Source organism: Myotis nattereri (genome assembly GCF_964212035.1).
Source record: "Myotis nattereri genome assembly, chromosome: 6".
In the NCBI taxonomy this organism is placed as follows: Eukaryota; Metazoa; Chordata; class Mammalia; order Chiroptera; family Vespertilionidae; genus Myotis; species Myotis nattereri.
This window is the reverse complement of record NC_138081.1, coordinates 95,511,165-95,536,905: the sequence shown is the minus strand read 5'-3', so window position 1 is coordinate 95,536,905 and position 25,741 is coordinate 95,511,165. Positions and strand designations below refer to the sequence as shown.

The 25,741-nt window shown below is 56.8% G+C and overlaps 1 protein-coding gene across 2 annotated transcripts in view; it reads right to left on the bottom strand.

Annotated features, from left to right (window-relative positions):
- SYNJ2 (synaptojanin 2) overlaps positions 1–25,741 on the bottom strand; it is a gene marked incomplete at its 5' end in the record, with an annotated part of 74,265 nt that overhangs the window by 19,643 nt on the left and 28,881 nt on the right. For both annotated transcript variants that reach the window (XM_081095111.1, XM_081095112.1), the window contains 8 exons: positions 1,388–1,576; positions 1,930–2,095; positions 2,174–2,323; positions 2,960–3,041; positions 4,159–4,331; positions 7,168–7,264; positions 11,290–11,351; positions 22,008–22,091. In XM_081095111.1, the coding sequence (XP_080951237.1) occupies positions 1,388–1,576; positions 1,930–2,095; positions 2,174–2,323; positions 2,960–3,041; positions 4,159–4,331; positions 7,168–7,264; positions 11,290–11,351; positions 22,008–22,091 (1,003 nt within the window). The remainder of the gene's footprint in view (positions 1–1,387; positions 1,577–1,929; positions 2,096–2,173; positions 2,324–2,959; positions 3,042–4,158; positions 4,332–7,167; positions 7,265–11,289; positions 11,352–22,007; positions 22,092–25,741) is intronic.

Below are 25,741 nucleotides of genomic sequence, written 5' to 3'. Positions count from 1 at the left end.
CATACTTGTCTGTGCCCCACAAGTGCTTTTCCGGGCGGCCCAGCCTTCCCCGGGGAGTGACCGACAGGAAGCGCAGCACGTGCAGGGGTGCTAGTCATGCGTCCTGTGTTCCCTTTAACAGGGAAGCTTAGGGTGCCATGCCACCCCTGCAGCCACTGGCCGCCTCTCTCCAGGCATGTCCTTCTGACACCTAGCGTCCTGAGCCAGGAAGCCAGCGGCTCTCTAGCTGCAGCAAGTGACACCCCTCCCCCTCCTCCCTGACTCCATCCAAAAGGCCAGTGTCCACGGCCTTTCTGTTGGCCACACAGGACGCCTGGACCCTCAAGCTTCACTGGCTTAGAGTTTCTTTTCTTTCTTTAAAGAAAAAAACACTGTTCCTCTGATCTGCGTGGCAACAGCCACACCCCTTCTCTCTCCTGAATGCGGTGCATTTCAGTGGGAGCCCTGGTGCACCCTCGGTCCCACGAGAATCCCCTGCGCAGTAAGAGGCAGGGTGCTGTCTGCACCCACCTGCTCCTGCAGACAAATGAAGACGAGCCATTTTAGCAAAAGGAGCTGCAGAGACAGCCCAGCCTGTGCGCTCACAGGGCCTGCCTAGGGCGAGGGGGGGGGTGGCATTCACAAACACAAGAATCCCAGTGACCCCAAATGGCAGACACGAGCTCCCCTAACCCCCGAGGCAGCAAGGGGGTGCAGACTGCCTGCATGGCTGGGATGGGGCTCTCCTGGCAGCGAGGGGCTCCTGCTCCTCCCGCTGGATCCGGAAGAGACTCCAGGGAGCCGGAGGGAGCGAGGCCCTGGGTGTGTGCTGACCGCAGGAAACTCATTTCCTCCTCCAGTCTGAGCTCTGAGGCCTTTACATGCTACCTCGCAAGACCTAAGACAGAAGGTGATGTGTCAAATTTGGGATTATTTCCTTCTTAAAAGGCACACAAAGCCATGGCTTGACGCGGCTGCATCTGCTGCGCGGTTGGTTTGGGGGAAAGCAGGAGCGGACGTTTGCGGCCAGCAGTGCCGTGGCCAGCGGTGCCGTGAACAGCGGTGCTGTGGCCAGCGGTGCTGTGGACAGTGGTGCTGTGGCCAGCAGTGCCGTGAACCGCGTGCCCGGCCCTTCATAGGAACATGATTCCAGAGGCTGCCTCTTCCTCCTCAGACAGGAGGTTCTAGTGATCAAAACCTAAAAACTGTGCATCTCTGTGTGTGAAGCGGGGAGAGAGTCGTGGCTGTGAGAACCCTAAATGCTTGGATGACAGAAGGCGGCGGGTAGTCCACGTGCCAGGGGTGCTCTGAGGGTAGACCCTGTGCTCTCTGAACCCCAAAGGGGCGGGAACCCCAAACACCACACTTCACGGAATATGGAAAACAGCTCAATGGAATGGGCGCTCACCCTGGGGCTCGGGCTCGGAAAGTCTGGGCGAGTCCAGCAGCCACTCGGCGAGCTCGGCGGTCCCAAGCAGGTTGCTCCGGAACTGCTTCCCTCCGTTCACGTTCCAGGTCCCCATGGCGACACGGACCCGCTTGTAATTTGTGAACTCCGCCTGGCGCTCCGACATCGCCCTCAGGATCCTGGGGGTCACTGCGGGGAGGCAACACAGGGCACGTCTGTCCGCATCCAAGCCCCTGCCTCCCCTGGAAACACAGACGGGGTGGGGTCTCTGTCCGCGAGAGAGGGTGCCTCTCTCCTGCCTCCTCGTGTGGCCGCACGGGACTGACCATCTCATAACAGAGCAGCGTAGGTCCCTGGCCAGGCTCCGCCACCGCCACATGCAGAGCACATACCCCCGCCATCCGCCCTCAGGCTCAGGGGAGTGTCTGCCACCCGCCACCTGGGATGACATGAGGGGTGGGGAGGGCTGGCTGGCACCCCACACGCCCTCTGCGTGGCCGGGCAGCGGGACGCCCGAGGCGAGTGGAGAGGCACCCCCATACCCAGCAGGGCCGTGTTGTCCAGTAGCATCCTTCCCTTGTCGGCCGCCTCCTCCGTGTAGATGTCCCCCACCAGCAGCAGCTTGATGGCCTCCTGCTTCACGCCGTCGAAGAAGTTGGACTGGATGGTGCGGGACACGGACCGGGCTCCGTCCTTCAGCTTCCCCACCTGCCAAGAGGGGGACACAGGCCGTGAGAGGCATCCACACGCCACCCCCCGCCACCCCAGATCCTGGCCTGCCCCCACCTTGGCCTTCCCCTCCAGGGCGCGGCTGCCCGTGAACATCTTGCTCAGGCTGTGCCCATTCAGAGACCACATGGCTTTGAAGGACTCCACGAAGCGGTCAGCGATGGGTTTTGAATTCAGCCCGAGGCTCCTGAGCTGCAGGTGAAGGACCTGGCGAGAGTGAGGACAGGGGTCATCGACTTCCCCCCGGGAGCTCCCCCAGCTGCCCGCTCACCCCACCCAGGGTTCCCTATCCTCCAGAGGACGAGGAACCCCTGAGCAAAGAAGGGGGCCTGCACCACAGCTACCCCCACGTTCCCATCCCACCCGGCCTCCTCTGACCCCCGAACAACGATGTCCCTGCCCCACCACCAGAGGGTGCACAGCGAGAAGGGCAGTTGGCCTGGACCACCACCTCCTGCAAGCGGGAAGCCAGGAGGGATCACGCAGACACACGGACAGACTGGGGTTCCCTCTGAGGCCTCTAGCCAGCCTCCCGCACAGCCTCTCCCGCCTCTGCCCGGCAGTGTGCTCACAATACCCCCACCTAGAGCCCTGCTCCCCCAGGTGCACCTGGCACCTGGGCCCCCATGTCGGACGGAGATGCATGAAAAGTGTGCCTGACGGGTCAGAGGCAAGCCAACCCCCCCGCCCCACCCCGGAGGCCTCGCCAGGTGCCTAGCACATCCCGCCCCCCCCTCCCCACAGTTAGAAAGTGAGCCCAGCGACGCCTTCATCTGCCCATGGAGGCGCAGGCCCAGCCTGCCCCGCTGAAGGCAGAGGGCCGAGGGGCCGGGCAGGACAGACCTCAAGCGCAATGAAGCTCTGCACCGTGTTGGTTCGGTCCAGGCAGTCGAGACAGTTCATCCGCAAAGTGCCTTTCTGAAAACTTAGGAAAACAGGAAATAAACGGTTACGTGTTGTGTTAGAAGGAGCAATGGCTGCAGCACAGTGGCCTGTGTGTGACGTAGGCCCCCCAAAACGTGTGACCCTCGTAGCTCACCAGGACCCCAGCACACGCTCGGCCACCCGCACACCCGGGTCATTCTAAACACAGTCGATTCCCGTGATTCACGGCAGTAACGCTCAGAGAGTGGCCGTGAACTATCGGTGATCCACTCGCCCACGAGCAAATCCTGAGCCACTGCTCGCAGGTTCCTGAGCCTCTGGTCCCGCATTTCCACCAACTACTCCGCACACAGCCTTGGTTCGCGGGCTCCTCTGGCAGAGATGCCTCGGTTAGCTCTGTGCGTTCCGCAGCATTGGACTCACAGCCAATGACGCTCTCACCGCTGCACGAAGCTTCCTGAACTCTCCGTGAGGCACCTCACATCCCTCCTGTGCTGAGGGTCACTAGACGGCACTTAGCGCCACGTTTGGGGGCTGTTTCAAACAGGGACATTGCCAACAAAGTGCACAAAAATGTGAAGCCGTGGCACTAACGAGATGGCAGCAAGAGAGCGGGACAGAGGGCAGAGCCCGCGGGAACACGCACCGGGCCAGGCGGCTCAGGCTCTCACCGGGGAGCATGTCTGTGAGCGCCGGGAGCGTGGGTTTGGGGTCACAGGTCTGCCCAGTGGGCACATTTGCAAATACAGGCTCTGGGAATGAGGATCGGCCATGTTGTGATTTGAGGACCCCGGACTTCCTTTTTCTGCTCAGCTGAGCAGCAAAATCCACACCCGTTTTCCTGGGCCATCGGGGTTATGCCAGCCCCCCCTTCTCTCTCGGGGTTTCACCTCTGTCTGGAGAAGTCATATGGTTACCATGGCTCCCATTCTAGCCTGGTCGCCTTTATTTGTAGATTTAATGTGCTTTCCTGTCTACTCACAACATTCAAAAGCAGGTTCTGATCTGGGGGAGGGGGTGTGCGATGGGGGGTGGAGAGAGGCTGGAACCCCGGGGCCCAGGATACTGCAAGCTGGCGAGTGGCGGGAAGGCACACAGCCCGGGACGCCCAGCCCTCCACCACCAGCCCAGCGGGAGGGGACACGGCAGAGACTCACCGGGGACTCACACTCGCGCCCTTGGTGAACACGTCAAAGTCATCCCAGTGGAGCTGCAGCTGGGGCCGCAGCAGGTGCTCCAGTTTCTCTAGCTTCCTGCCCCTGGCGAACTGGTGGAAGTCGAAGTTTATCATAGGCGTGTCACCGGCGTGGCACGAAGCCCAGAGCAGCTTCTGAAGGGGGAGAGGGAGGAGGTGAGAGTGGCAGGGGCCAGGGGAGGAGACCATGGCAGCAAACCTCTCCCGGCTGGAATCCGGGTGGCCAACCCGTCACTCACGGAGCAAGCGGCCTGTCAGTCCTGACCCTGCGAGGGAAGCACGCAGCCGGCCCACAGACCCACAGAGCATCTTGCAAACAGCAGGTCCGCCGCGGGCAAGCGACAGCCAGGCCGGGAGAGGCTGCCCAGGAAGCCCCAGTCCCGCTCCGACATCGCCCCTCTGAGGGGCTCTCCGAGGGCGCCGGGAGGGAAGGGCCACTCTGTTCTTCAGGCACCAAGTGCCACAGGCCCCTGAGGCGCTGGGCAGCCCGCAGGCTGGGAGCTCATAATCCAGCTCGGGGTTGCCTGGTAACCAGCCCCATCTAGACAAGCACTAGCCTCCAGGTGGGTGCGCTCTGAAGCGGCTGAGCCTCCAGGGGTTCCTCTGGGGGCTCCTGGCAGAGACCTCCTTTCCGCACCAGGAACCTCGCCACCCACTCCTCAGCCCTCTCTCCAGCCCCGAGGGAAGGAGGCCTGGCTGCCGCCCAGGGACCTGGCCTCGGCCTCCCCAACCCCACAGCTCCCGGCCAGACTTGTCGGAGGGTGTAAGGACCGTGAAGGACTTGCTGTCTGGTCCTGTGACTCAGAGCACCCGCCCACCATGGGCCAGAGTGCAAATCAGTGCCCGGTGCCACCGCCAAGGAGGTGTTGCCGTGAGATGAGGTCAGATGAACTGAGCAGGGTGCTGCTCGGTGGCTCTGTCTGGAGCAGACACCTATCCCCTGTGGCCTGATAAGCATGGGCCGCAGGCCGGCTGCAGGGCAGGGGCCCCAGCATTGCAGAGCTGATGGGCCCAGGGAGCCGGGGCTCCGTGCGACACCGGCCAGGTCTCCTGCAGGCGGAATGTCAGCTTCTCACCTCCCACCTGCCCAGGAGCCTGCCCTCCCGGGCCGGGGCCACGGGACCGCTGCCATCTCCTGCCCCTCTTGCGCCAAAAGAGCCCATCAGCCCCAGAGGCACTTTCACCGCTGACAGGTCGCTGGGGATGTCCTTCCCCAGAACTCGAGGCATAAAAGGGAAAGAGATTCTTGGGCTCTTTTTCGTTCTTGCTCCCCTCCTTCCTTCTTCCTGAAAATGAGCTGCCAAGGTGGGTGGAGGGGAGATATTTCTCAATCTCGTTGCTAGTAGCAACCAACCAAACAGGAAAAGCAGGTCTGGCCAAATGACACTGGCACCTGGAAATGGGCACCCAGCTGGTGCCCAAATGGGCACCAGCCAGGGGCAGGCCTGCCTTCACTCTCTCTCCATCGGCGGCTTCCTTGATCTTGAAACAACCAGGGCTTTCCCCATGAAGTGGGGGCTGCGGGTGATCGGAAAGGGACTGTGGAGGTGCCCACAGCCCATTCTGGAGCTTTTCACGTGGTAGATTGAATACATACGGGAACTCTGGGGACAGGGAGAGGCGGGGGGAGGGGGAGAGTCGCTCCAGCTGCTTCCTGCCCTGCCCAGGGTTTCTCCCCACACCTCCCTGGTCCTGCACAGGGAGGCCCCAGGGGGCCATGGGCAGCTGGACACAGGCAGCAGCTTTCAGGGGCAGCCCAAGCAAGAGTGGAAGGTTGGAAGGCTCCAACTGAGCAGGAGGAAATCACATAAGGTTTCTTGCCTGAAGCCGATCAGGAGCTCTGAAGAGCCCACTCCAGGCACAAGGGCCTGCAGGTGTTTGCATGAGCTTGCCAGCAGCGGAGCCAGACCAAGGAAGGAGGGGGTGCACGGGCAAAGCCCAATCATTTGTGCGCACACGTGTTTGCATGTGTGGCTGGGTGCATGTGTGTGTGCGTGCGTGTATGGGTGAGTGTGGGGGTGGGCGTGCATGTATGGGTGGGTGGGTGAGGGGGTGAGTGGGTGTGTGCACGTGCATGTGTGTGTGAGTGTGTGCGTGTGCATGTGTGTGAGTGTGTGCGTGTATGGATGAGTGTGTGGGTGGGCATGCATGTATGGGTGGGTGGATGAGGGGGTGGGTGAGTGTGTGCATGTGCATGTGTGGGTGAGAGTGTGTGTGTGCATGTGTGTGTGTGTGTGTGTGTGTGTATGGGTGAGTGCGTGGGTGGGCGTGCATGTATGGGTGGGTGGATGAGGGGGTGGGTGAGTGTGTGCACGTGCATGTGTGGGTGAGAGTGTGTGTGTGCATGTGTGTGTGAGTGTGTGCGTGTCCATCCAAGAGGATGAAAAAGGCCCGGCTGTCCTGAGTCTCCAGGCCCCAGTGGAAGCTCTAGGCCAGCGGTTCTCAACCTGTGGGTCGCGACCCCTCTGGCGGCCGAACGACCCTTTCACAGGGGTCGCCTAAGACCATCCTGCATATCAGATATTTACATTACGATTCATAACAGTCGCAACATTACAGTTATGAAGTAGCAACGAAAATAATTTTATGGTTGGGTCACAACATGAGGACCTGTATGTAAAGGGCCAGAAGGTGGAGAACCACTGCTCTAGAGCAAGCATGTCAAACATGCTCAAAAAGCATTTATTTGAGGCACGCAGCCCGCCGGCCGCGAGTTTGACATGCTTGCTCTGAGGAAATGCAGCTGGAGACAGGAGATGCTCTGTTTCAACTCAGCAAATTCTCCCAGCTTCCCAGTTCACAAAAATTAAACTCCGCACATCAGGAGCCCAAGTCACAATTGCTGGAACCCTGGTGAGGTCTGCACTGTGTTTCCACCCCCCGCGGGAGCCTGCCTCAGAGCAGGGGCCCTCAGGCTCCCCCCTCCCTCCCCCCTCCCTGTGTGGAGAAGCGGGCAAGGGGCTGCGTTTACCTTGAAGGCTCTGTTGAGCACCTCCTCTCCGCCTCTGTTCCCCAGCAGGTTTACGACCACTTGCTTCCCATACTGCTCCTTCAGGAGGACCATATGCCTGCAACAGAGCAGGAGGCACCGTGACCCCGTCACCAGGATGCAGACTGAGCCCCGCCTCCAGGGGAGAGGATGTGGAAGGGACCTGCTGGGCACGAAGGCCCAGGATGCATCTGCCCATGAAAGGGCAGGAATAAACCTGGCACACGAGAGGAAGGACTTTCCAGAAAGCTCCCCATTAAGCCCAGAACAGCTTGACCTGGCCCGCACGAACAGAGCCTTACAAATGCCATGTGTGCTATCTCTGAAATTAATCTGTTTCACTTGGTACCGTCTGTCCTCCGAACTGGAAAACCTGGTAGGAGAACAGTCAACCGCAGGGTCCGATTTTTATCTAAGAGCTGCTGTATTATTTTTCCATTTCTTTTTATGTAAAAATACATTTGTTTGTTTTAAGAGAGAGAGGCAGAGAGAGGGATAGAGAGATAGAAACATCCATGAGATGATTAGCTGCCTCCTGCCCTCCTGCACGGCCCCCACCGGGGGCTGAGCCTGCAACCCGGCACGTGCCCTGACCAGGAATCAAACCAGCAACCTGTTGGTTCCTGGGTCGACACTCAACCGCTGAGCCACGCTGGCCGGGCTAAGAGCTGCTTTATGATGCTCCAAACAAGGAGACACAACCAAATCTCAGTCTTTAGGGAAATTATTTGTGTATCAGAGACAATTTAAAAATACATATGTTGAGCCCTAGCCAGTTTTGCTCAGTGGATAGAGCGTCGGCCTGCGAACTGAAAGGCCCCAGGTTCGATTTCTGTCAAGGGCACATGCCCGGGTTGTGAGCTCAATCCCCAGTGGGGACTCTCAGGAGGCAGCCGATCCATGATTCTCTCTCATCATTGATATTTCTCTCTGTCTCTCTCCCTCTTCCTTCCTCTCTGAAATCAATAAAAATATATTTTAAAAATACGTATGTTGAAATATTAGGGAGAGACAAATGTTTACCTTTTATCACCAGCTTTTGAAAAGTAACTTTACAACTTCAACAATGGTTAGAAATGCTGAAATGCAGTGTTTAAAAAAAAACATAGGAAAAAGACACAAGCAAAAAGCGGATGGAAAACTGTAATCTAATAGGGCCATCTTTAAACCTAAATATAGAAGAAAGACCAGAAGATAAAACATCATGATGTCAGAAGTGGGGGAATTTTGTGTCATTTAAAATTATTTTCTTCTTTAAACATTTCACTATTTTCCAAATGTCTATAATGACATGTTTTTTTTATAAACAAAATTTTTAAAAAGTTAATTATCACAAAAGAACCAAACCCCATAAGAGAAAAAAACACACTCTTTTACTAATCTTGAGGGGTGGCAGTGGGTAGAAGAATATGATTCTGAAGGGGGGCAGTGCAGGTTTCTTGCTGCGGAGTTAAGCTTGAGTCTGCTGGCAGCTCCTGTCTCTGTGAATGGCCTTTCCTAGAGCAACACTCCTGGAGGCCCCGCCCTCCCCTCAGCCCCACCCTCCCCGCAGCCCTTCCTGGGGGAAGACACAGGGAGATGAGCCAGTGAAATCCGGCCTCTTACAGGCTGTGCTCTGTCCCTGGAGCTGTGGGCGTGCAGCCCTGGCTGAAGCTGCCAGGAGAAATGCAACGTTCCTGGCCTGGCCTTCTGGGCTCTTTGGGGTCTCTGCCCAGAGAAGGGGTGTCCTGGCCTGAGGTGTGCCATGTGACAGAACAGCAGGCTCTGCTCTGGTGGGAAGTCCGAGCTGCCCAGCACTGAGGGAGCTCCCTTAATTCGGGGTGAAATGTGGGGAAGCCCATTGTGGCCACACATCTGAGCTGTGACCAAGCCACAATGCAGCTTGTCAGAAATAAGGCTGTCTGATGCCCACATACATCTCCACGGCTCCAAATTCCAAGGCTGGGAGAGGAACACCGTTACCCATCACTCATTCACCGGCCCCACACACCCTCGATCGAATCATTCACTGCCCTGAGCTGGCTCCTTGGTCTGTCACATAGGCCAGTCCTCCTGTGAGGGGTGGGCATGAGAACAGGCGGGTGACAGTGACGAGTCGAGTGTTTGGCACGGGGGAGCTGGTTTTCCTTTCCTTCCTTTTGATTTAAAATTAAGATAGCACACTTTGTATTGAGAAACTGAGACTCCCTTCAGTGGACAGAGTCTTGGAGTCCACACTGAGGCAGGAGAGCGAGGCTCCTCCTGGCATTGGTGGCTCCGTGCGTTAGGGGCTTTATTCAACCTTTCAGCTCATCTGCTCCTCTCAGATGGCGCTCCTTGGAAAACGGGGAGTTTTCCAGCACCCCAGGGAGTCAGATTTCCACTTGGCAGCATCCTTCTCAAACCCAGGGCATAACTGAGGGGCCAGCAGTTAACTCTCCCCTGATGTCCAGACACAAGCAGGTCTGTGCAAAGCGAGAGAGGGCAGAGGGAGTGGGTCACCATCCTGCAGAGTGAGACCGGGCACCGCCCAGTGACAGGCTAACGCCGTCATCAAAACTGTACGGCACCCCGAGCAGCCGCAGCCCAAGGCCTGGTGGAGACACCCCCTTCCGCAGGCATGGCAGATGGCAGAACGACAACAAGCAACCAGGGAAGCAAGACAGCAGGGTCCCCTGGAAAGGATCCCATGGAAAAGATTTTGCAAGTGGGGGAGGGTGGAGGGATTTACTCTGGACCAAACACATCAAAGAACTGAGAAACTCAGAGATCTGGGGGCACCTCTCCAGGGGGTGACACAGCCCCGCTCCTCTGGGGGGCCCACTGTGCCCCATCTCGGTCTGTGAGAGAAACCTGTGAACTCGCTCCCAGACACTCACTTCCAAACTGCGGCCCAATGAGAGCGACGAGCCAGCAGCTGTCAGGTCAGACAGACAGGAGGGGGGCACAGTCTGGTCAAACTTCGGGGTTAGAGGCATTAAAAAAGAAACTCCTTGCAAGCCAGAATTTTAAGTGGAGGCTGCCTGTCAAAGGACTTACAGCCTCAGAAAGGTGTTTGGGGATTCGCAGAAGAGATTGAGTTTATCCTTAGATTGAGGGGAGAAGCGAGTGCAAGAAACGAAAGGGCTCCCAAGTACACACACACACACACACACACACACACACACACACACTTTGGCCAGCTCAGGAGGAATTGCATTTTCGCTAACATTTCCTATGAACATTTAATGCAGATCAATGTCAGCGAAAAGAAGTCCATATGCGCCACAGGTAGACACATGAATAGTGCTCAGAAAAAAAGGCAATAGCATATTCCCTACTAGGTTACCTATCTCCTTCCAGGAGAAGCTATTACCAGGGGTCGCAGCTGGGCTGGTGTTACCAGGTTATGGTAAACGAGATGGCTGCAAACAAGTTTAAAGTCCCAACGAAGCTTCAGGCACAGTGATTAAAACACAAAATCACTTTTGAAGTTTTATGACATTCACTAAGATAATTTTTAAACTTAGTATTTAGATTAAAACAGCAGATACTTTAGGAAGCTATTAATGCTTCAAGTTCAAGGTAATAGCTCAGTTTAAAGTACTAATAGTTCAGGTTAAAGGTGCAAAATATTTAGTGTGTTATGATCCAATTTGTGTTTTAAAACGTGAACTATGTATACGCCAACTTTTTCCTAGAACGATACATAAAAAGCCAATAGTGGACCCTCTGGGAGTGAGAACTGGGAGTTAGGGCACTGCGACTTCTCACTTTATACCGTTCAATGTGGTGGCATCAGACCTGGGAATATATTACTTTTAAAACAAACACAAACGGCTACAAACACCCCATGATCCAGAGGAGCCCTTGTTAACCAGGACGCATGGATAAAGCTTCACCACGGGAGGGACTGGTGAAATGAAACAATCCCACGCGCTACCTGCGCATTTATTGCTGAGCCTCAGGGAAACCTGAGCGCAGGCAACAGGCTCACTTTGGAAACTCCCTTTGCATAAAAGACCAAAGTAAAGGGCAAGGTCAGACGCAGGGCTGGGGGCCTCCCTTCCCGCTGTCCCCTGCGCCGCTGTCTGGTGGGAGGGAGACCCCTGAGGATGACAGACGGACGGTGTCAGACGGCCTTACCTGTCGAAAGCAGGGGCGTTGGCTTCCAGGCCTCTGTTGAGTCTCAGATGATGCGAGCCAACCTAAAGCAAAGAGAACAACCCCGTGACTCCTGCTGCTCTGCGAACCCAGAAGTGGTCCCCACTCCCCCTCTCTGCCAGCCCGGCCTCCAGCGGCCCATCCCAGCCCCGATGTGGCCCCTCCCAGCGCAGGATGGCCAGGCCCCGAACTCAGTCCCGCAGCCTGAGTGGGGCTCTGCTGCGGCCCCGTCTGAGCTGCAGTGCGGACCATGCCACTCACATTCTTCCACAGACAGAAGAGAAACTCCAGGGTAAGACCACGAGGCCTGCATCACACCCACAAACCCCTCCGTGGCGAGAGGTACAGCTAAGCCAGTGGTCGGCAAACTGCGGCTTGCGAGCCACCTGCGGCTCTTTGGCCCTTTGAGTGTGGCCACGAAGTTTCAATCGCACTGTACGTGCGCGCCCGCATGTGGTATTTTGTGGAAGAGCCACACTCAAGGGGCCGCAGTTTGCTGACCACTGAACTAAGCCAACGGGAGAGAGACCACTGTCCCAGCATCCTCTGCAGCTACAGGGCCCACGAAGGCCCTGAAGCTTGAGTTACAGCTGCCTAGAAACTAATGCGTCTTGTTGCTTAGAGCTACCTGTTAAACGCTGGAAGTTTAAAAACAACCTTGAAACTAACGTGTGGTTACTGAGCCAGCTGGAAGGACTCTCTCTGAACATTTCCTGGACAATTTGAGGACAGTAACGGATTGTGATCTGGAGAGTCAAACAGGAATCCATGAGTCCATACCAGGGGTGGGGACATCTGGCCCTTAGGTCGTAGAAGGCCCGAGAAATCATTTGACCTGGCCCTGCCCAGACATGAGCGGGGAGTCAATTAAACGTTTGACCAAATACAGGAGGCTAATTTTTAAGTTGGTAGTTTTGTATGGTCTGAGAATGATGTTATAAATATCCAAAGGGCCCTTGGCCAAAAAAAAGGTACCCCCACCCCTGAACACAGATGACAGCTGGCCGGCTGGGTGAGTGGGTAGGTGGGCAGGTAGGAGGGTTGGTGGATGGGTGGGTGGGTGGATGGATAGGCAGGCATATAGGTAGATGGCTGGGTAGGTGGGGGGTGGACAGATGGATGAAGGGTGGGTGGATGGGGCAGATGGGAGGACTCTTCCTTTCAGTGGAGTACTAACTAATGGAGGAAGTGGTGGGAAATCATCATTTTACAAGCACTATAGTAAATAATTGCTCAGCAAACATCCGGAGTTGACCCTAACTGTCAGGGGAGAGTGACGAGGAGCAGGATACCTGCCTGGTCTCAGAGCGTCACCCACGGGCTGCTTATCATTGAAAAGGAAAACACACTAAGTGAAGAAACGGAACAGCTCCTTGCCCAGGCGATCAAAATTAGCATCGCTGATGCGGGACAGAGGCTTACATGAGGACGTGGCATCAGGGATCGACACCCTGAGCCTGATAAGGTGAAGGAAAAGAAGGCCTGCATTCTCCAAGAACTCCTCGTCACAGACAGGAGGCACTGCTGGGACTAAAGGAGACGAGCGTGTGACGCTACCTGCAGGTGTGACGCTGGCCTGGAGGGAGAAAGTGCCACCAGGACTCGTGAGACAACAGATAAGTCCAGACCGAGGACTGCATGGTACATCACGGCATTGCATCCGTGTGACACTTCCGGAATGCGTGCCTGCACCGTGGAGATGGCAGCATGTCCTTGCTCTTAGGAGACACATCCTGACATAATAGTAGGTAGAGACACGAGGTAGCAACTCCTCTCTCTGACTCAGAAAAGAAGCAATAGCGTGTGCGCGTGCATGTGTGTGCGCGTGCATGCATGTGTGTGTGTGCATGTGTGTGGAGATGGTGACAGTGAATTTGGGTGAAGGACACACAGTTCTCTATTGCTCGTCTGGCTTTGCTGTAGGCCTGGAGTTATTTCAAGATAAAAGTTTCTTCAAATGCACGCTTAGCTTGGGCCGTTAGCGCACATTATGAAAGCCGTGTCCTTAGACCTACCAGGATGATCGGATGCAGTTATTACAAACATGTACCAAGTGTCACTCCACAGCGCCTGCCCACAGGTAACACCTGTGTCCCTCTCTGAGCTTGAGGAGAGCAGCCGTCCAGAAAGCCAGCTTCCGGCCGGATGCAGAGGAGACTGGGGCTGGGCTGGCCCATCTGACTGAGTCTATGAATAAGCCCCATCCCTCGGTCTGACGAAACCCTGGGGTTCTGCAGAAAGGCTCCAGTCAAGCCCTTGTCTGGTGGCCAAGCTCATGCTGCCCCCTTTCCCCACGGCCGCCACCACCTGGCTGAGGAAGTGAGATGCTGAATTCCCAACACTTTCACAGCTGGTTCTGAGAAGACGCTCTGCCCTGCCCCCTGAGGCAAGTGGGCTCCTGCCTTCTTTCTGGATTTACAAGGAAGGCACCTGGGAAATGGGATCCTTTCCGCCACCCTCTGATCCCCAAGAGCAGGGGCTGTGTCAGTCTGTCTGTCAGTCTGCCAGTCATGGCAAGAAGTCTCCCGGCCTCAGGGATACTGCAGCTGTTTTTAGACTCGTTCCCATGGGAACGCAGCAAGGGGAGGATGGAAAACTGGGCTCAGGGCTGAGGCCTAGATTTTAGTTGTGACAGTTCTATTACTGGACACATCTGCCCCCCCTTCCCCCCAGTCTCAGCCCACGGTTGTTTCTTCTATAAAGGTAGAATTCAGTCACGGATGACTGCACCAGGAGTGTCCCACCTCTGGGCTTGAATTCCTCCCACTATAAAAGTCACCCGAATCCCATGACAAATTGCGTAACCAGTCCAGGATGGAGCTAGCGAGCGCACCCTGACACCCACGCCTACACAGCACGGGGTGCCAGAGAAAGACTGGAGCGAGGTGGACAGGGCCAGGCAGGACCGCCGAAGGCATGTTTTGTCCCCGACAGCACTTAGTCCAAAGTCACTGCTGACCACAAACCCACCTGGGGACACTAAGAAGTCAAGAGCACTGCCCAGCGAATGACCAGGGCAGTCAGGATCCCTGAGCCCAGCAGTCCTCAAAGTGTGGTCCCTGGACCCGCAGCACCATGTTTAATGAGCTGCCCAGGTGACTCCTGCATGTGTGTGCATGCATGTGCACGTGTCTGCACGTGTCTCCGCGTGTGCCCAAGCACTGGAGTCTGAACAGCACTGGTTCTGACTCATCTTCCTCCTCCATTCCCTTTTAGCTCAGGTTGCAAATGCCTGTGAGCAGAGAAGATGGGAGGAAGTGAGCAGCTGGGGGCGGGTGGGGGGAGGGGCTGTGCTCACACCTGCGCAGCCACAGGGGCACTGGGACCAGGCCCAGCCTGCCCCCTGGCTGCCTCCCCAGACATCGTGGCCTCAGGCTGCGCTCACCCTGCACTCACCCGTCCTCCTTGGACATTCTCGCAGGAGGTCATCCTTCCTCCAACATTCCTTTCATTTCACTGCCTCAGGCCTCACATCCTGCCTCCTCCTCTGACACCGACCCTAGTCTGTCCTCTCTGGTGGCACCTAGTCCTGAGGCCACCAGATGTCGGAAGCCTTCAGTCAGGGCTGGAGTGAAGCCACGGTTGGCACCGGCAACCGGAACGCACTGTGATGCCTTATTGGGCCTCCCTTCCTTCTCTGTCACCCATCCCCCTCCCCCTGGCCGGGTGGACGCTTGGACAATCACTCCTGTCTGAAGTGGTCACTTCAGTCCTACAGACCACACACCCAGGGGCATTGGCCATGAGAATAACCGAGATCTCGAGGACGCCTGGCTGTGCGTCAGCCCTGAGCCCACACCGGCCCTTGAGAGGGCCCACAGTCACCAAGGGCATCCGCCAATCCCTCTGGCACCCACTGCCCCTCCCCTAGTTAAGGCTGCCAGCGTCTTACCTGGATCGCTGTGACTTCCCACCTGGTGTCTTTACCTTCAGTCTTCTTTCCCCAGACTAAACCCTATCACACTTACAGCTAATCATGACACCCACCCCTGGGAACCCTTCCGTGCAGTGGTCCAGTGTGTGCTGGAGCCAACTGCTACCAGCTCACACACCAGCTCCAAGTTCCGGGACATCAAGTTGGTGGCTCGACATCAGCCATGATGGGAGCATTTACACTACAGTAATGGGCAAATGCTGCAAATGGGATTTCTCCCTCCTGGCCCTCAGAAAACTGTTTATCAGCACACCCGAGGAGCTCCCAAGCCTTCCTGAACATTGCAGTCATCTAGGGGTTTTCAGAAAGGACTGATGCCTGGATCCCACCTCCACACTGTGATTTTTTAAAAATATATATTTTTATTGATTTCAGAGAGGAAGGGAGAGGGAGAGATAGAAACATCAATGATGAGAGAGAATCATTGATCGGCTGCCTCCTACATGCCCCACACTGGGGATCAAGCCCACAACCCGGCCATACGCCCCCAACCGGAATCGAACCCGGGACCCTTCAGTCCGTAGGCGGACGCTCTATCCGCTGAGCCAAACCAGCCAGGGCCAACACTGTGATTGAATTGGGATGGCATGCAATCTGGGGACCAGGAGCTTTGAAGTTGCCCAGGTGATTCTGATGTGCAGCGACGTTTGGGCACCACTCCTCTGGCAGCTCCTGGGGGAAACTGTCACCTCCTCAGCAGAAGGTAGAAGCCCGTCTGACCTGGCCCTGCCTGCCTTCCAGTCTCACCTCCCGCAGGGCCCTCCTAGGACTGCAGGCAGCCAGACCAGAACGCGTCTCTCCTATGCCCTGCACTCAGGGGTTACGTCTGCACCACGCCTTCCCTGGGCCAGGCCTGACTTCCGTGCCTGGTGGTTCTGCCCTGTCCCAAGTGAGCTCAGACCCCTCCCCTAAGCTGGGCTCTATGCACACAACACGGTCAGGCCGGCCCCTCCTCCCCAAATGCAGTATCTGGCGCCAGGGGCTCTGCCTCGCGCATCCACAGATGCTCACTGAGTGTCTGTGGGACAAACAGACGGCCTGTGCTGGGGTGTCTGGAGGCTGGGAGACGGAACAGCCCGGAAGACGGGTCCTGTGCTGCGTCCTGAGAGGCGTGAGGACGCTGCAACTGCACCTGGCGGTGTCCGCCCGGAGGCGCAGGGGGAACTCATTCCCTTGCCAGAGGCAAACAGCGATGCAACCTGAGCTTTCGCCTCCTAGAAGTTATAGTTCATGTCTGTGATGGTTACAGCTACCATTCCCGGTGCTTCCTAGGTCCTAGATACTGCGCTCAATTCCGGTGTTTAATCCTCTCCACTCCCCGGAGGTCGGTACTGTTTACTCCATTTTACAGAAGAGGAAGCTGAGGCTTAGCGAAGATAGAACTTCTCTACTGTTTCTGAGATAAGAACTTCTTGTTTGAAATGAGAACATTTTTTGAGATAATATTTTTGAGATAAGCACATTCTTCTGAGATAAGAGCTTTTTTTTGAGATTAGAACTTTTCACAAATGTGTGGTTCCCATGGACACAGACAACAGTGTGCTGATTCCCAGAGGAAGGGGGGGGGGTGTAGAAGAAGGTAGAGGGGTATTCAGGGGGATGGAAGGACACCTGACTTGGGAGAGTCAACACAATGCAGACGTCTTGTAGAACCGTGTACCTAAAACCTGTATAATTTTATTCACTAATGTCACCCCAATAAATTCAATTTTAAAAAGTACATGGATCCTAAGAGAATCAGAACTTGACTAGAACTTGGGTCTGCATAACTTCAAGGCTCTAGGCCAGGGGTGGGCAAACTTTTTGACTCGAGGGCCACAATGGGTTCTTAAACTGGACCGGAGGGCCGGAACAAAAGCATGGATGGAGTGTTTGTGTGAACTAATATACATTCAAAGTAAACATCATTACATAAAAGGGTACGGCCTTTTTTTTCAATAGTTTTATTCATTTCAAACGGGCCGGATCCGGCCTGCGGGCCGTAGTTTGCCCGCTGCTGCTCTAGGCTCTTAATCACAGGATAAGTGATCTTGTTTCTGTGACATCTGCCTTACACTCAGGCAAGCACGCAAGACCCATGGACAACAAGCGTCCGCGACTTTATCGCGGCTCCAGTTCATGCTCGTTGTAAGTATTTTTCCCCCCACCCCAACCTCTTCGTCATTTTTGAAACTGTTGTTCTACAAGCCATCTCACATTTTGGAACAAAGAAAAGTACAACCACACCAATGAGCACAGCACGACGCATCCGTGAGCTCAGCAGTCTGACAGGGGAGGCGGGGGATGCAGGCCGGGTGGGAACAGCAGAGGCGCTCATCGTGGGGCGGCACAGGGAGCTTCAGAACTCAGACTAACTCACCTGTGCAAGACGTGGTCCCTGTGTGCACGTGACTGGGGGGGGGGAGGTTCTTAAGTGACAAGGGGGGCAAAGTCTTCAACAGACGCACAGTATGTAAAAGATGTACTCCATAACTAACACTCCAGGAGAGCAATTAGCCTTAGGGATAAAATTTCCAATGTGGCTATTTATAAATTGTGCAACCCACTGCCATGGTGGGGATGGAACTGTGAAAGGTACACAGCTGCTGGAAATGGCCTCAGGATCCAGGACTTCCTAACAAGGGTACCATTCCTATGAAAAGTCGCACAGGAATCAGTATGCCACCGTCCTCTCTGCCCATGCCCACCCCCCTCTCCATCCCCTATCCCACCCTGGGCCCACAGGCTCATAGGTTCCCTGGGGCAGCCCCAAGAGGGGGCAACAGTGAAACTTAAAATGCAAGCTATTCACCCAAACATATCTGTGCTTATAATATAACCCAAACGAAGAAGGAAGGGGAAAGGTCCACATGGAGAAAGACAACCAGCATCCATCCCCAGGCTTGCTCCTCACATATCCGGGGAGGGAGGGAGGCCCACCATGAGCACGGCCTGCTGGTCCCAGGAGCAGCCCAGTTCCCCTTGGAGGATGCACATGCCCATCAGACTCAAGGTCAGCGCGTCCTTCATAAGATTCACGGACACAAAGCCTTTTGAAATGTGTTTTGAAGGAACCACGCACGGAGACTCTGGAGAAGCACTGGTGTTAGGATCTGAAACAGCATTGGGCAAACTACGGCCCGCGGGCCAGATACAGCCCGTTTAAAATGAATAAAACTAAAAAAAAAAAAAAAAAAAAAGACCGTACCCTTTTATGTAATGATGTTGACTTTGAACTTATATTAGTTCACACAAACACTCCATCCTCCGGTCCAGTTTAAGAACCCATTGTGGCCCTCCAGTCAAAAAGTTTGCCCACCCCTGATCTGAAAGGTGCTCCAGCTGCCGGAGAACAGGCATCACGTCCCGCTAACACTGACAGGCTGAGGGGCACCAGGTCTCGCTGACACTGTGAGGCTCAGGGGCACCAGGTCCCGCTGACACTGTCAGGCTCTGGGGTACCAGGTCCCGCTGACACTGTGAGGCTCAGGGGCACCAGGTCCCGCTGACACTGTGAGACCCAGGGGTACCAGGTCCCGCGACACTGTGAGACCCAGGGGCACCTGGTCCCGCTGACACTGTGAGACCCAGGGGTATCAGGTCCCGCTGACACTGTCAGGCTCAGGGGCACCAGGTCCCGCTGACACTGTGAGGCCGAGGGGCACCAGATCCGCTGACACTGTCAGGCTCAGGGGCACCAGGTCCCGCTGACACTGTGAGACCCAGGGGCACCAGGTCCCGCTGACACTGTGAGACCCAGGGGCACCAGGTCCCGCTGACACTGTGAGGCCGAGGGGCACCCGGTCCCGTTGACACTGTGAGACCCAGGGGTATCAGGTCCCGCTGACACTGTGAGACCCAGGGGTACCCGGTCCCGCTGACACTGTGAGACCCAGGGGTGCCAGGTCCCGCTGACACTGTGAGGCCGAGGGGCACCCGGTCCCGCTGACACTGTGAGACCCAGGGGTACCTGGTCCCACTGACACTGTGAGACCCAGGGGCACCCGGTCCCGCTGACACTGTGAGACCAGGGGCACCCGGTCCCGCTGACACTGTGAAACCCAGGGGTACCAGGTCCCGCTGACACTGTGAGGCTGAGGGGCACCAGGTCCCGCTGACACTGTGAGGCTGAGGGGCACCAGGTCCCGCTGACACTGTGAGACCCAGGGGTACCAGGTCCCGCTGACACTGTGAGGCTCTGGGGCACCAGGTCCCGCTGACACTGTGAGGCTCAGGGGCACCAGGTCCCGCTGACACTGTCAGGCTGAGGGGCACCCGGTCCCGCTGACACTGTCAGGCTCAGGGGCACCAGGTCCCGCTGACACTGTGAGACCCAGGGGTATCAGGTCCCGCTGACACTGTCAGGCTGAGGGGCACCAGGTCCCGCTGACACTGTCAGGCTCAGGGGCACCAGGTCCCGCTGACACTGTGAGACCCAGGGGTACCAGGTCCCGCTGACACTGTCAGGCTCTGGGGCACCAGGTCCCGCTGACACTGTCAGGCTCGGGGGCACCAGGTCCCGCTGACACTGTCAGGCTCAGGGGCACCAGGTCCCGCTGACACTGTCAGGCTCAGGGGCACCCAGTCCCGCTAACACTGTGAGGCTGAGGGGCACCCGGTCCCACTGACACTGTCAGGCTCAGGGGCACCCAGTCCCGCTAACACTGTGAGACCCAGGGGTACCAGGTCCCGCTGACACTGTCAGGCTCTGGGGCACCAGGTCCCGCTGACACTGTCAGGCTCAGGGGCACCAGGTCCCGCTGACACTGTCAGGCTCAGGGGTACCTGGTCCCGCTGACACTGTCAGGCTGAGGGGCACCAGGTCCCGCTGACACTGTCAGGCTGAGGGGTACCTGGTCCCGCTGACACTGTCAGGCTGAGGGGTACCTGGTCCTGCTGACACTGTGAGGCTCAGGGGCACCCGGTCCTGCTGACACTGTCAGGCTGAGGGGCACCAGGTCCCGCTGACACTGTCAGGCTCTGGGGCAGCTGCTCCGCAGCAGGTCAGGCTACACCAAGAGAGGCCTGACTGGAGACCAGAACTAAAGAGGGAACGACCGACAAATGGGTTTTGCTCTGTTTTTAGAAGAGGGAGACCAGACATGGAGGGTCCCAGACACATGGTTGTAGACGGCCGGTCTGCAAAGCCAGACGCGCTCTGCGGCCGTAGAAACTGGACAGACAGAGGGCACCACCAGGAAGACGCCCCACACTGTGGCCTCCAGCTCAGCGCCTGGAGGCAGCCTCAGACATCCTGGGAGAGGGACCGGCCCTGGGGGAGGTGGGTGAATTCCACTGCGCCTTCCCGAACACTAGGATTCTGTCATGACAGAATTCTTAAACATGGTCTCCCTCTTTCCTTTTGCAGAGCTCCAGAAGTTTCAGGGGGAAATCTCCAAATCTGAAGAAAATCAAGTGTCACTCTGTGGACTGGCCAGAAGGGGGCCCTCTATGGAGACCCGGTTGCTTCGGCCTTGGGGATCGATGGGAGGGAGGGGAGCCACGGCTCACAGGGCGCAGGGTTTTAGCTGTGATGAAATGTTCTAAAATTAGACTCCATGGTGGCTACACGGCTCTGTAAACGCACGAGAACCACTGGCTCGCATGCTCTGCACGGGCGAGGTTCATGGTATGTCATCTGTATCTCATCCAGCTCTTGCACACGCCCGCTGGGGGATGCTTGCCAGGGGATTCTCCACATTATAATCATGCTCAGGAGGCTGCTCTGCCGCCACTTCCTGCCACCAGCTGTTCCCAGCCGGCTCAGCCATTCCTTCCTAATGGGCACGCTGGATGCTAGAGAGGCTTTTCCTCCCAGAACTCAGAGCCCAGATGACGCTCATCTGTCCATCTCACTCTCAGAGCTGACGTGTCTGCCCACAGCAGCGTGACAACAGACTGGAGGACAAAGTGCCTATGGTGACACGGGGTCAAGTCAAGGGCCAGTAAGACCCAGCCCTGTCAAACACCCCACGAACCTGGGAGATGGCCCTGAGCTTCTTCAGTCACCCGAACCGCGGTCACCCAGAGCCAGAGGCCTGCTGAGCGCACAACGTCCCCTCAGGCCAGAAGGACAGTCTGGATGGTGGACGGTCCGGATGGTGGACGGTCCGAATGGTGGACAGTCCGGATGGTGCTGAGGAATCTCAGGATCCCGTGCAGTGGCACTGCCCCCCGCCCCTCGGGTAGGAACTCAGTGAACGAGGCAGCGCCAGTCCGTGGACAGCAAATGTGCTCTTGGAACATGGCACCCCCGAACTCTCCCCAGGAGGCAGATGCCAAATACCTCGGCGCTGGCCCGAGCGCTGTTGTGGGCGGCAGGGGTATTTTTAGAAACCACGAGAAGACTCTGTGCAATTCTCACGTGGCCGCACCACGGGCCCCTGCAATGCCAACCACGCCCGCTGCCCGGCCTGGGGCCCTCACAAAGCCCTCTAGGACAGTCACGACTCCCAAACACCACTAACACGTTCTCACGTACGGAATCTGGGAGCTAACAAGGTGATTCTATTCAATTACATTACACGGTTCCCTGTCAGCAAAGACTTCCCACTGCAGGTGCATCAACAGTGAGCTCACAATCAGAAAATTACACACAATGCATATGTTTACACACACACACACACACACACACACACACACACACACGCCAGGCTCAACCCAGTTGCGCTTCGGGAAAGGCCAGAAACTGCCATGAAAGAACATGGTGGGAAGAAACAAGCCACAGCCGTGTGGGGAGAAGGCAGGACGGACAGTAACACGCGTGCACGGACTTCTTATGACCTACCTGGAGCCCTGGCTGCTCCCAAAACAGCGGAACCGAGCCTCTGATCTGGACGAAAGACGACACACCATCATCCATGTAGATCGTCTGCACCACAAGGAGACATAAAGGGAAGTGTTCTTCAGCGAGACCAAATGTCCGGGCCGGTAAGGGGATCCGGCCACCTGAGACCCGACACCGGAGAGAAGGGCAGACAGCGGACGTCAGGCCTGCGCTCCGCGGCCCTGCAGGCGTGGCGCCCTGACCCGGCCCGGCCCAGCGTACTCCCCGGGATGCTGGCTGCCCACCAGCCTCCGGAGTCTGCAGCAGGCAGGGCCGCCCGGGGCTGTGCAGCTGCCCGAGCTCCCTGCAAATCCCAGCAATGCCCCCGCCCTTTTCGGTATTAACTGACACCCTCCTTAGAGCCCTCGACTTTCACTTCGTCAATCAGCAAAGCAGAGAAGGCAACTGGGAAAGGGCTGAATGAACGAAACGAACAAGCTGCAGCCAAAGGCGCCGTTGAGGGCACTCGTCAGTCCTGTACTTGACCATTCGGGTCAAGACTTGCACTTGTCGTCGGCCCTGGCCCCACGCTACCGAGTCCTTAAACATGCCGCTCACTAAGTCATCGCACACAACACAGCTGCCACACGCTCCGGGGGGACGGCCCCTGCACGGAAGCCGATACTTACTCGTTAAAGACGGCATCTCCCCTGCCCCCCAGTTACTCCAGCGCGAACCAACTCCCCAGCTGCCTGCGAGAAAGTTTTAAAGGACAAAAAGGACAGGCCCGCGCCTCACGAGGGGGAGGCCGTGGCGGTTCTCAGATGCTCTGCCCTTTATCTGAGTAACTCTAGCCTGGCCTGGCAGGGCGGCCCGGGCGATGCCGCCGGCCTTTCCACTTCTCACCAGCCTGCTCCCTTACCGGGTCGCTTTCCATGGGCTAGATCTCGCTCAGATCAACATGCATTAGTCATTCTGCAGGAGACCTGAGCGTCCGGCCCGCGGGCTCCCTGGACTACAGGAATCACACCAGCTGGGGTGCCACGCTGGGGCGGGCATTCTATCCCCTGATCGCCAACGGGAAAAGGCACTGGGTTAAGGACTTGCCATCTGTGTCCAGACCAGCTGTGGGCAAACTATGGCTCGCGGGCCGGATCCGGCCCGTTTGAAATGAATAAAACTAAAAAAAAAAAAGACCGTACCCTTTTATGTAATGTTTACTTTGGATTTATATTAGTTCACACAAACACTCCATCCATGCTTTTGTTCCGGCCCTCCGGTCCAGTTTAAGAACCCATTGTGGCCCTCGAGTCAAAAAGTTTGCCCACCCCTGGTCCAGACACTGACCACCATTACTCTACGGACAACAAAGGAGTCCAGGTACAGGTGGTTTAACGACTGCAGGCAGAGCTGGCCACCCTGAGGGAGAGCAAACCAGAGCGGCCATGGGAGCTGCTCGGCCGGGCTGCTGAGAAAGAAACCGCTCGGCCGGCATTTCTCCATGAGGACACTGCTCAGTGCTGGGGATGCAATCCGAGCTACAGAGCAATACCCTTCACGTTCATGGACACATGCTCACAGAGCCACGGCACACGGCAGACCTCGCTCCCCTTGAGTGGGCACGTGTGGGCAACCAGCCGGAGCGAGGGACCTGGACATCCCGGAGACAAACCCAAGTCCCCAGGCATCTGCGGGGGAGCTGACCAGAGCAGAGGCCGCACCCCTGGTCTGCAGGCAAATGTGAAACGCAGAGACAGTGGAGAGATTTTCCCTGAAGCCACATGTGCTGCACTGAAGGCAGAGTCCGCTAACATCGATGGCGTCCCTGCTAAAGGTCAAATTCTGTCCCCCCAAAAGACATGCTGCAGTCTTCACCCCCAGCACCTCAGAATGTGCCCTTATTTGGAAACAGTCATTGCAGTCGGGATTAGTGGAGGTGGGGCCACACTGGAGTGGGGAGGGGCCTCCTTCCAATGCAGACGGTGTTTTTACAAAGAGGGGAGGCGAGAGGGGAGAGGGCACCACGTGGAGACGCGGGCAGAGACTGGAGTGGCACTGCCACAGCCGGGCCACCAGGAGCGGGAAGAGGCAGGAAGGACCCTCCCTGGGGCCGCAGGGGGAGGCGGCCTCTGAATAATTTCCAGTTGTTTAAGCCACACTGGGGAGCCACGCTCGTTCTCCTCCATTTTCAGTCGAAACGGCCTCTTTTAGGAAATCAGTGACATGGAGGGCAGTTGATTTCCCAATGACGTACTTCATCAGTCAGCAGACGAGACCCCAGTGTTTAAAAACTGGTTGAAATCCAAAAATCCAGGGCACACCACGCAAGAGGAGCCAGTGAGGGGCCGCGGCCCGAACGGAGACCAAGGCAGCGGCTGGCGTGGGCCTGGCTCCAGGGCCGCGGAGGAAGCCTCTGGAATCTGGTTCTGTCACCAGGCCCCCGGGACTTGGTTTGCACGGTCAGTCTCTGCACTTCTGGCCTCCACTTCCCACCGCAGCACCCGGCCCACGGCAGGTGATCAATAATAACAATGTGTTGAATGGATTGGATGAGTCCAAGGCTAATGACACGGGTGGACAGTGGTGATGACGGAGGCACGAGAACAAAAGGAAGTCAAGTTCATCTTGAAGACATGAGAAAAAAAGCCAGCGGCCTCCATTGGGGGCACCGTTTTCTCTCCATCACTTTCAACCAGGTATTTATTTACCTGCCGTGTCTACCTCCAGGAGCAAAGATATCGCAAGCAGGAGTCACAGGCAAGAAGCTGGCCCTGCTGCTCATCTTAAGGCTCCTGTTGGGGGTGCTCCCCACTCAGCGTCTAACACAGGCGGACGTCCTCTCCTCGGTGCGTCTGGAAGCCCGGGCAGGCGGCCGCCGCACACACGCCAGGCGCTCCGATCTGGGCGGAATTACCCGGGCTGCAGTCCCCCGGGAAGCCCCTCTCTCAGCTGCTGCCACTAAGTACGCACAGGTTTTTGCGGCTTGACACCCACGCACCCTGCACCTGTGCGTCCCCATTCCTATAAGTTATTCCACCTGCTGGTCTACAGGTGGCACGGCCTCCTCATGGCACGTCAGAGAGGAACACAACCGCTGAGAGGCAGCATCCCGGGAAGGAGGACGGATTTCGGAAACTGATCAATGAGAAATTCAGCAGAAGTTTCTAGCCCGCGGGCGCCGAGAGCCACAGCTGCCGAACATGCAGATTCCACCCCCATATCCTGCCCCCCTCCCCCGGTGCTGAGACGGCTTCTAGGGCGAAGCTTCGGTTGATTCAGAGTGAACAGGGCCACAGGGTCGTTTCCGCCCTCACCCTTCCACGATCGATGTACTGACTTTGGCCTTAAGATTTCTAACTTCCACTGGTTCATCGGTCGTCAGCTGCTCTCTGTTTAGCTGCCACCCTCCACCATCCTGGGGAAACCCTGCTTCCTCTCGCTCAGGCGTGTCAAACTCGCGGCCGGGGCCGCATGCCTCGTTATCTGGCGTGCTTGCTCTAGCTGAAAGGACCCCGGTACGCAGCGTTTTCCCAGCATGAGACGTGAATCAGAGATGCCACGTCTGCAGGCAGAGCCCATAACCAGCTCCCTTCCCCTTAGAGCACTGGTTCTCAACCTTCCTAATGCCGCAGCCCTTTAATACAGTTCCTCATGTTGTGGTGACCCCCAACCATAAAATTATTTTCGTTGCTACTTCATAACTGTAATTTTGCTACTGTTATGAATCGTAAATATCTGATATGCAGGATATATTT